General features: G+C 39.1%; 1 protein-coding gene across 1 annotated transcript; it reads left to right on the forward strand.

Annotated features, from left to right (window-relative positions):
- Nucleotides 1-4,350: 4,350 nt before the first annotated feature.
- LOC149836847 (peroxidase P7-like) lies at nt 4,351-5,907 on the forward strand. The gene is made up of 3 exons (XM_090007144.1): nt 4,351-4,687; nt 4,796-4,981; nt 5,113-5,907. Exons 1-3 carry the CDS (start codon nt 4,445-4,447, stop codon nt 5,671-5,673), a joined length of 990 nt encoding a protein of 329 aa, XP_089863270.1. The 5' UTR covers nt 4,351-4,444; the 3' UTR covers nt 5,674-5,907.
- The last annotated feature ends 5,596 nt before the right edge of the window (nt 5,908-11,503 follow it).

Raw genomic sequence — 11,503 nt, forward strand, 5'->3', positions numbered from 1 at the left:
AAACAAAGGCAAAACGTGTAAATCTATTTACGGGGAGCGGGAGGACATTTTCATCCAACACATATCTATCTTATCGGAGGACATTTTCGTCAAAAGCATATCTACCTTTTTTATATGTTATTTTATTATAAAGTCATCGTGGGCAACATTGGCATATGAATTATCGCGGGTCCCAAATTATTCCTTCATACACACATGAACACGCGAATTTGTGTTTCGGGGTGAACACACACCACCCTCCCAGCAAAAACCTATCAAGCTTTCTTAAAATTGGAGGGCATTGTCAATTTGTTCATGTAAATGGTGTCCCTTCTATAGAAATTTCATGAAGATCATTGGAATTAATAGAGTCAATATATAAACTTCCTTATGTACCTTGTTGATCGACGAATCCTAATTGAATCATGGACCAGAAGAGTTACATTAAAATTACAACCAATTATCCAAGAAAGTGTGGATTGATTAATTAAACAAGACATTCCAAATCCCTCCAAAATAGCTTTTTCAGTGGACCGCCTGTCACCGGTCCATAAACAAAAGTGAGCATGAAAATTTGAATCACTTCACGAGTAGTAACGTTTATAGAAATAGAAAAATCACCATAGACAACCCCATTAACTGAAATGCCTTCCTTCCACATGACAAATTTAGCCCTCCCAATCGACCCGTAGGAGAGGTAAGAAACATGCTTTTTATCCTCCACATTTTAGTTTCACTTATTCAAACCAAGTCAACATGTTCTTGCTTAATCCAATAGGTAATTAAGAAGGAGCTCCTTCCCCATACTTCCTAACCCCTAATATTCCACATATGGAATTAAGATGCATGCATTCAATCCCCATGATGTTGCTCAAAGACCCGCAGAAGCAAGCTCCTACGATATGGTCTGAATTTCGGATCTCACATCAAAATTTGCAATGCTTCCCGGCTCAAACCCCATTCTTGTATGTTGCACTAATTCATTCATTGACTGAATCTGAGGAAAGGGCGCCCCAGTCCAATCTTTCAGAGCTGATGCAAGCAATGTTTGATTGGGTTAGACCATCCAAACTCACCGCCACAAAAGAATTTGTGTGTATATATGGTCTGATCCATAGTGTCTCACTATAAACGGTATCTATGTAGTATCCTAAACCCGTTTAAAATCAGCCTTATTTAGGGAGTCATACTGGATATGGGTAATGAATTTGAAATACCACACAGGATCCAAACTGATTGCAAAAATGGGCCAGCATAGAAGCACCTTTAAGGATGTTGATGCGGCCACCACTCTGCCCTCCTAGGAGTCCATCTGACTATATATGCATGCTGATGTGGCAAGTAGGGATGCACAATGAGCCGATCTAGCTCACGCTTGGCTCGGGCTTGACCCATTTAAGTTTGGCTTGAGCCCGTTCAAAAATTAAACGAGCCATACTTGAACAGAAGTTCAGGCTCGGTACGTGGATAAATCAGTTGAGCTTGATCAAAGTTGTTGAGATCGATTAAGCTTGAAAAGCTCCATACGGCTTGCATTAGAGTATATATATATATATATATATATATATATAACATGTTTGCAAATTAATTTACAAAAGTTGTTGTTTCTGTAGTGGTTAGGGCATTGGTATGTTTTCTAAAAGTTTTTGACTTTGAACTTCACTTATTGGACATTTTTCTCTCTTCAACAATCTAGCAGGTATATTTTTTTAGGTCATATTATTCTCAAAATAAACACTGGCTTAATGGTGTATCACAACTGTCGGGAGAAATTGGGGGATCGAAACTCGTTTATTCTAGAATTTTTTTTTTTTTAATAACGGTCAAGCTCGGTTTGGCTCAAGCCCGAAACCAAACTGAGCCTGAACAATGCAGTTTAAGCTCGGCTCCAAGCCCGTTCCAAGCTTCAACATATGCATTTTGAAACGAGCCCAGTTCAAACAGCCCAGGTTCGACTCAAACTCGGCTTGTGTGCATCCCTAGTGGCAATAAACGGCAATAATTAATTATTGGTAAGATTTCCGCCTCCCTCATCCCCCAATTAGCGTAGAGAATAAAATCACTTTCCATAAAATTAGAACGGATTTGAATAAATGGTGAAGTATCAAAATTACCCCCAAAATGCCATTCCAAAAATGCCCCTAAGATGGATCGGTAAGAGTATTGTTTCGATAGATAACTCTTCTATAAAGTTCATTAATATCTGAACTCATTGGCTTACCCCCATCAATCTGAATGATTGGCCTCAACTAGCGAGAAAGAACTTGTAATAGGCACAAAACCATCCATTCTGGTAAGAAAATGCTGAGCCAATTCCATGCGTCTAACCAAAAAAATCTTTTCTCCTTCCAATTTTTCTATCTTCCCAGTCATTCCCGGTTGCTCCTTCTTCTCCCAATGCCTTCCATTCCACCAATGAACTATCTATAATAATTCGCAAATTCGGATCGGCTAATTGTTCTCTGATAGCAGTAGCTCCGGTAGATATTTCTCGATTTCTAAATGTATTGAAGCCTTGGGTAGTAAAAAAAAGTGGGATGCTGTATTTTCGGGATTGGATTTCATATTCGAATGATTAAGTCAATTAGAGATGCAATCTTTCAGCACCCGAGCAAGATGAAGGGACTGATTCGAATTGCAGCCCCTTATTGACAGTCCACCCTTCAGTCTTCTCAACAGCAATTGGAGCAGGGGTGTCAACCTGTCGGGTTTACCCCACTATAGGGTCCTGGTATGGTGATAAATAAGAAAACCCAATTAAGACTCGGGTCTGAATTCGAAGGTCTGATTAATATACATGGACTCGGGTATATATAGTTTGTGAAATTTTATACCAGACTCGAGTTTCGATTAAGACCCATAATTTTTCAATGTAAAAATAAAAAAAAATATGGTTTTACCGGGTCTGATTCATGTAGTTCTTATAGAATCCGGTATTGTTTTTCTTATAGTGGACCCGATTAAACCTCGGTTCGGACCCGATACCAAACCCAAAAACTGGGTCTAAGTCTGGTACCACCTGGGTGCGAACCAAATCCGACGGTTGACACCCCTAAATTGGATGCCAAACACAAGTCCCCTGTCTTAATTGGCTTGGTTGAAGATTGAATCTCTCTTTCTGTCTACAACAAATCTGAATTGGGTATTTTTACAAGGCCCACTTTTGAGTCCTTGGTCCGCTTATCGTTTATGGTTATAAAAGTCACCCAACATTCCAATAATTACATTTAACCGCCTGCTTTTTATAATTTATGTTTCAAATGCACGGTCCTAAAATCGTTCGTTCCACCTTTGTTAAAAATCAAAAGACAGACAAAAATGGCCCCATCGTTGATTTGTATAACAAATCAAGACCGTTAGTAGGGGTGTCAATGGATCGGGTTTGATTCGAAACTCAGGTTAAATTCAGACCCAAAACTGATTTGAGATGATGGTACCAGATTCAGACCTACCATAAAAGAATCCATACCCAAATCCTATATGGATTATACCATATATACCGAAAAAAATAATATTTTTTATCCATATATTATTAATAAGACCCTTCAAGTCCAACCTAGATTCTAATCGGGCCTTTTAATTAATTTATCACCAAACCCTGACACCTATAGGGTTTGGTACAGGTCGGGTCAGGGTCAAACCCGACCCATTGACATCCCTAACCGTACGTAAGATGACACTAGATGAGTTGCATAGTAAAAAAAATATACAAAAGTTTCATTTTATTCTTATTTCAAATGCATTAAAATAAAGTAATGCAGTTGAACGTAATAAACCAAACCTCGGGTGGGTTTTTTATAAACATATACAAAAGTTTTTCTTTTCCCCCCAATATTCATTATATCGGGTGGTGCAAAGCTGGCGAAGCTTGACCGTCTCTCCGGGTATGCAGGAATCACGTGGATCAGAGTTTGAGCGGATCAGGTCCAAGGCTCCCTCATCACCGCTCATCTTCAAGATGAACGGCAGCCAAAACCTACCTACCGAGCAGAATCTCATTCACGTGAATGGGCCCCGTAAGGTTTTTGCAACGCTGTTCGGATCAACGTACGGCTTAAACGCGGATGGTTGGTCACAATTTATTTATTTTAATATACTAAAGATTCATGTAGATCATGGTGTATCGTTCATCCTGAAGATGAACGGTCACGAGAGAGCCTTGGATCCGGTGTGGTTAAGGACAGCATTTCTACAAGTCTTAGTCCAAAGCGTCCGAGTTCCGACTGCCTGCATACTTTTTCAAAAAACGTTTAAGGCTTTTACTTTTCTTGTAATAATCAAAAGCATAACGCCCTATAAATTGCAATGTCATGCAATGCTTAATCAACAAAAACATACCAGAGGTAACCAACCAATCATTCCTTTAGCTTTCACAAGCCTAAGAGGAGCTCCATAAGATTTGGGCAATCCATCCATCCATTATTTTGAGGTCGATCACTTCTTTCTGTACGTTTGGTTGGGGGAGATGGCAGCCCCTTCAGGCACCAGTGGCTTCTTCTCAGCATCCTCATCAGTCGTAGTGATGATGGCCATCTTCTTCTTGTTTTCAAGTAATATTGCAACAGCACAGTTGTCTGTTTCGTTCTATGCCAATACCTGCCCGTCTGTATTCACCACCGTAAGGTCGGGTGTGAGGTCGGCCCTCAATCGAGAGCCTCGCATGGGGGCATCAATCATGCGCCTCTTCTTCCACGACTGCTTTGTTAATGTGAGAACCTCTCTCTCTCTCTCTCTCTCTCTCTCTCTCTCTCTCTCTCTCTCTCTCTCTCTCTCTCTCTCTCTCTCTCTCGCGTGATTGATATGCATGATTGAACAGGGATGCGATGGAGGCATCCTTCTGGATGGGGATGATGGGGAGAAGGCTGCAACTCCAAACGCCAACTCGGCGAGGGGTTTCGAAGTCATCGACAGCATCAAGTCACAAGTGGACAGTGCATGCGGCGGGTCAGTCGTTTCCTGTGCGGACATTCTGGTCATTGCTGCTCGCGACTCCGTCGTTGAGGTCTGTATGTATATAATATGAATTGATATGACAAATTATGGAATCTTAATTCGTTCTTTTTTAGTAGTTAGATTGTGATCCTAACAACTGATTCAAGTTGGTGAACTTTTAATTATCGCTGAAATAATCAGATGGGAGGTCCTTCTTACGAGGTGCCGTTGGGAAGGAGGGACGCCTGGACATCAAACAAGGACGTTGCCAATAGCGATCTGCCGACCCCCTTCGAGGACCTGGACAACCTCACGGAGAAGTTCAGCAGGAAAGGGTTCAGCAGCAGGGAGATGGTGGCCCTCTCGGGATCCCACACCGTCGGCTTCGCCCGGTGCGCCTTCTTCCGGGACCGCATCTACAACGAGAACAACAACATCGAGGCTGACTTCGCCGCGATGCGCCAGGCGGGGTGCCCTAGGAACGGCGGTGAGGAGGATGGCAACCTGGCGCCGCTCGACCCACAGAGCCCCAATAGGTTCGGCAACAACTACTACCAGGCGCTGCTCAACAGGAGGGGGCTGCTTCACTCGGACCAAGTCCTCCTCAATGGTGGCCCCACCGACGATGTCGTCAGGACCTATGCCGGCGACGCCAATGCCTTCAACGTGGACTTTGCCAACGCGATGGCCAAGATGGCGATGATGAGCCCGCTGACCGGAACCCAAGGTGAGGTCAGGCTCAACTGCAGGAGGACCAACTAAACAATAGAAGCAAAAACCAAATTACGAGCCCGTTTTTTCTCCATTCGTGGTGTTCCTTCGTCTCCTGTTGCTGCTGTTTTTTCTTTTTTTCTTTTTTCGTTTTTCACACTTTTCGAATCATGAAATTCTTTTGTGACATTTATTTGTTGAAATCTTCAGTTTAACGTGTTCGTCTGGAAAAGTATGTAATTTCAACGCTCTGTGTAGTACTGATATATATGTAAAAGTTTGGTCTCTCTCTCTCTCTCAAATTGATGCATAACGTCGGTCATTGTTGGCCTTAGATTAGAATCAGTCTTTAACTTGCATTTGCAGTGATTATGGGCAATTAAACTGTATATTTATGACGGGAGGGTGTTGTGTGTTCCCCCCAAGACAAATTGTGTGTTGGGGTGTGTACTCAGGAATATCTTGAGACCCATGTAAATATATGTTTGACGGAAATATCTTTTCGAAAATAGCTTTACACATTCCCGTGAGTTCAGGTTTCTGCCTTGGTTTTTAGCTTGTATTACAATACATTGTCGTCTTCTCATTCTTGCCTTGTGTTACAAAACATTCTCGGGTTTGTTCATCCCTCCTAGAGATAACTATAAATCGATCGACTGGTTCAATCATTGGTGGGCATCATAGGGGGATTCGTCGGCCATCTCTTTTTACAGTCTTCTCTTCTTCTTTATTTTCGTTAGGCAGTATGAAAAAAAACAATGACGCACAAACATTCCAACAACTACCATTAAGGCATCGTGAGTACCTTGCCATGTTGTCATGTTATTGTTGAAGAATGTATGTCGTCGTAAGTGCAATTAAGGAGTTGTTTTGTTATTGTAGGTCGATGTTAGCTTTTTGACGGTTAAAAATTTAAAGATATTTGTAAGACGTTGGGACTTGTTGACAAAAATGCTTCGTTACAGATGTGAGGAAGGGTCTCTACCCCATTCGGTATCGTCGATTCACTCAATATATGCAATGCAACGCAAATCACGGTTATAGTAACATACTGCGATTTATGAGATATTATTTTGTTTGTTAATATCGATTTGTAAGCTATTATGTTGAATTTCTATATTGATTAATAATATATTATGTGATATGTATATCAATTTGTAAGATATTATATTATATTTTCTAGTGTCGATTTGTAAGATATTTATAGTATAATTTTAAAATGTGTGTGTGTAGAATTTACATTATTACGTGCTTGCGATGGCGATTTGCATATTCAAATCGCTGCTTATTTAGCATTTTTTATTAAAATTGCTTCACAACATCATAGATATAATTAAATCGTTGTCACGTGAATCGCTATCGTCAACGCACATCTACGATAAATCATTTTTTTATTCTCATGGTTAATAACAACTCGATGCATAGTATAAGCAAATAAAAAATCATTGTTGCTTTTATATTGTGATTAATTCAATCGTTCATTTGACTTGCTTAACTAATTGGTATCCGTTGATATATGCATCTTAAATAAATCGTAGTAAGTGTATGCGTTGGCTAACGTAAATTGATATATTGCTTATGACAGTGGTGAGCTTATCATCTAGTTGCAATGAAGATGATGTATCTCAATCATTGGAAAGTTATGCAGAAGTGAACATTTGTACTAATGACACACCTAAAGAAGTGAACATGTGCACTAATGATGCACATGATAAGAAGGGTGCAGGCATTGGATTCACTCTTGACTTGAATGTCCAGTAGAAGAATTGCAATTCGATAATGAGGTAGACAATCATGACAGTACACTTGATAAAGGTGCAGACACTGAGAATGTACATGATAGTACACTTGACTTTGCTCTCGTAGAAGGAATGCAGTTTAATAATGACGAAATTGCATACAATTTTTATAATGATTATGCCTTAAAACTTGGTTTCAGTGTTAGAAGGTATTCTTGGTCAAAAAATGCATAGTGTGTCACGGTGAGAAAGACATATGTTTGTTCTAAGGAAGGTTGGAAAAAGTCAAGTAAAAATTCAACAAGGAGCAAGCCATATTCAAGATGTGGTTGTCTGTTTGTTCTTTCTGGTGTATTAGTTTTAGTAGTGTAAGTGGCCTGGAGTTGGTCAGCTTTTATTCATGTTCCATGGGACCTGATCTTGCATTAGGTCTAGACATTGGATGCAAACCTCAACCTGTTTGGATTGAGCAGATCCAATTCTGGTTCAAAATTCATATTAGACCAATATAGGCTTTTTGTATATGGTTCATTTTTGCTTCAGGTCCATGTATATAGCATTTCAGGTGACAGGCAGGATGGTCAATAATGGTTTTGATCCCAATTGGGTTGGGTCATGGGAGGCCTTATTACTTGGCAATAACTTCATTTTTGAAAAGTACAATAGCTATGCATAAAGACAGTAATGGTGTATATAGCTATATTGTAAGTTCATGTTGTTTTTTCAACAATAAGTTCATATAGTTAGGCTGGGTAAAATTTTAATCAGATGAAACAAGTTAACATATGAATCAGGTACACATTGTGTATAAATATTGTTCAAGTTTGGATTTGTTAATTAGGTTTATGCCAGTCAGGTGTAGTCATCGAGGTTTTGTTGACATCAATGTTGATTGCACCAAGTTTTAATTTATAATAATATCCAATTTTATGGCTGGATGTTGTGAACACCCCAAATTTTTCAAAGTCTTGTGAAAATGACCTTTTTGCCCCTAACCTCGTTTTCTGAGAAAATCAAGTTATTTCTTCAGATTTCTGGATTAGATTCCACATTGACATATTCAAATTCAACTCCGGGTCTGAACCCAGTATTTTAAATCCAAATCTGAGCCCCGTTGTCCGATTTTCCAAAATAAAAGCACAAAAATACCAAAAAAATGATTTTGAAAGGCTCGGGTGGCTCATTCGGCACTCTATTGGATCCTCGGCCCTATATTTCTCAGTTCGAGGTTGTAAACCTCGAATATGTCTCAAAAATTCGGACATAAACCCATTTTGAAGAAATTTTCTCAAAATAGTTTTAAAATTCTCAGAAAAATTCCTTTTTGTGAATATTTTTTTGCAAAAACACAAAAAATTAGTTTTAAATCTTTGATTTCTCGTAAAGCTCTAGGATTTTATTCTAAAAATACAAAAAAAAATAGAAAAATAACATAAAAACCAAAAGAAAATTTTGAGAAAAAGCTACAAGAAAAACGAAGGATTTCCAAGCTTCTTGAAGCCCTTTTGCCAAAAACCTCATTTCTTAACCATTTTTCAAAAAAAATCCTAAAAAGGGGTCCTCTTTCTGGAAAACTTAAAAATATGTAACGACCCCTCTCCCGTGCTTCTTGTCTCCTCTTTCCACCCTCCATCTGCAAACCGCATGCTCTCTTCTCCACCATCGATCCTTAACGAATTCATCTCTTCTCAAACCCTCCGTTCCCTCTTTAAAAAGAGGTATCGACTCCATCCAGGAGGAGAAAAAAGAAAAAGGGATATCGATCATCTCCTGATCTTCTGAGGCATACATTTTCCGGCAAGCATCGATCCATCACCAAGCTTCCTCTACAAAAACCCATCACCCATCTTTCTACCTTCAACCCTCCTACGGCAGCCATCCATCCATCCATCTTCACACAGTTGGAGAAAGGTCGATCCGGCCCCGAATTTTCAAGAAGACAGCAACAGCCGATCGAATCAATCAATAGGGAAACTCCATTGCAAATAAAAATAAGGAAGGATTTCTCTCAAGACCTCTGCTGTTGTTCGAAGGAAGGTAAGCCCTTCATTCCCTTCCCTTCCCTTCTCATTTCTTTGTAACTTCCCTCTGTCTTCATTTCTCATAAAAACCTAATACCCTTATATTTTCGGCCCTACGTATCTTGGCATTAGAGCAGGGCTCGATCTGTGCATAGCAGATTCGACCCTCTCATTGCAACATTTAATAGGGATTTATCCCACATCTTCTCCCCTTTGTTAATTCCTCCTTGAGCCCCTTTAGTTTTGCTTTCAAGATCGTGCTATGCTCAATTCATTGTCGTAATAACCCTTGGCTCATGTTGTTTATTATAAATTTGTATTTTCCTTCGTAACACTATATTTTGTTATTTATTTTCTTTCTTTTCTTTTCTTTCAGTCGATTGATTTTTTTTTTTTTTCGGATTCATGTTTTCTTCATCCCTTTATGAATCGTTTTTTTTTTTTTACGACTGCATTCTTCTGTAATTGTTTCATAAGATCCATAGTCCGTGGCTTCATTGCCGTTTTGTCATACGAGCATTCTCGTTTCTCTGTCTCATGATTTCTTTTCCATTTTCAGTATTTTTATTAATTCTATTTATAGCAGGCGGCATCAACATTATGTGCCTGGCGTGAATCCTTTTCACACAGCATCATATCATTTTATGACCATGATTCGCATAATTGCTCACCAGCAAACTCGTTTTCTCTATACTTTTCTTTTAGATTCTAGTCTACTTAAAATTTTGTTTTAAATAATTATAATTGCTATTTGGATCTAGTATTATTATTGTTTTCTTTTATTTTCTGTCGTTTGTTCATTTTTTTTTAGTCTTCAGTTCTTTTAGTTCATTTGTTGATGTCATTCTGTTGCATCTAGCCATTTAAGTTGTTTTGTTCATTTATTTGATACGTTGTGATGGAATCATTTGAAATCACCCAGCTCCTTTGATTTATCAATCTCATACATTGGTTTCTCCTGTTCAGCGTCATCTTATTTGTCTACAACATTTTGTTTCACTCATTGATCTATTTGGTTTATCCTTGCATTCTTTCAAATATCTGCAGTTTCCCCTTTATCTCTTTGTCTAGAATATCAATATTGAATATTCATATTAACGGCAAAGTTTTCATTGCCGGCGCTAGTTCTCTCGGGGCTATCCAGTTATGCTCATGGCTCGATAGGCTATGGCTGGGTGAATTTCAAAGGCTAAATGCCTTGGCTGCCAAGGAAGGAGCAATACTACCGTGAGAAGTCATTTTGCATGAGCTCATTCATGTTATCATAAGCCTGTGGGTTGTATATTATATGTAGTCGTTTCTTTGGTTTATGCAATATTCTGTGTGATTGATGGGTAATGCTTCCTGCTAAGGCTGTTGTACAATTTGCTCTGTGTCAAAGAACTCCATGGATGGAGAGAGATGGGCTCTGCTGTCTAGGAATATACCTAGGACATGAGACCACTTGTAAAGATTTCTTGGTAGAGCACAGATGGCTGGGATATTAAAATCAGCCCTATCATAACAAAATAGAAATTTTACAGTTAAATGTACTGTGGATAATTCCAAGGCTTTATAATGTATATCTGTAGCTTTTGATCTAACACCATGACACCAGTTGACCATATAGGATCCAATTCAAGATGCCCACTACAACCTAGACTTACCAGAGTCAATTTTCCATCAGTTTATCTGCACATTTCAGCCACTAATGGACGTTTGTCTGCTAACATTTGCATTTAACATTAGGTCAAGGACTTGCAGCCCATATATTGTGGCTCCATTTTCTGCATTGCATAATACATAGAAACTGTTCTATTCACTAAGCATAACCCTCACCTTCCAAAAAGACACTACCACTCACTCTCACCCACATCACACAGCCACAGTCCAAACAACGAGTATTGGATCTTTGAAGCACTTGATCCAGGATCTCTTGTGGAATGTATACAACATGGAATGTTGGGCTGACGGTTCCAAAGATTATGTGACTGCAGCTGAGTCTACAATTCAAGAGTAGATATTCAGCTCACTGAATTCTCTTTCAGAGAATTGATAGTCTGTACATAGCATCTACACTTTTCATTCATTTCACTGTACACTGTTTAGCACACAACATCACCTCCTTCTTCTTCTTTTTTT

The sequence above is a fragment of the Nuphar pumila genome, chromosome 5, assembly GCF_984573655.1.
Source record: "Nuphar pumila chromosome 5, dmNupPumi1.hap1.1, whole genome shotgun sequence".
Lineage (NCBI taxonomy): Eukaryota > Viridiplantae > Streptophyta > Magnoliopsida > Nymphaeales > Nymphaeaceae > Nuphar > Nuphar pumila.

Coding starts and splice junctions, on each gene's coding strand:
- LOC149836847 (XM_090007144.1), top strand. CDS start 4,445: ATGGCAGCCCCTTCAGGCACCAGTGGCTTCTTCTCAGCATCCTCATCA. Junction 4,688..4,795: donor TCCACGACTGCTTTGTTAAT/GTGAGAACCTCT, acceptor ATGATTGAACAG/GGATGCGATGGAGGCATCCT. Junction 4,982..5,112: donor CTCGCGACTCCGTCGTTGAG/GTCTGTATGTAT, acceptor TGAAATAATCAG/ATGGGAGGTCCTTCTTACGA.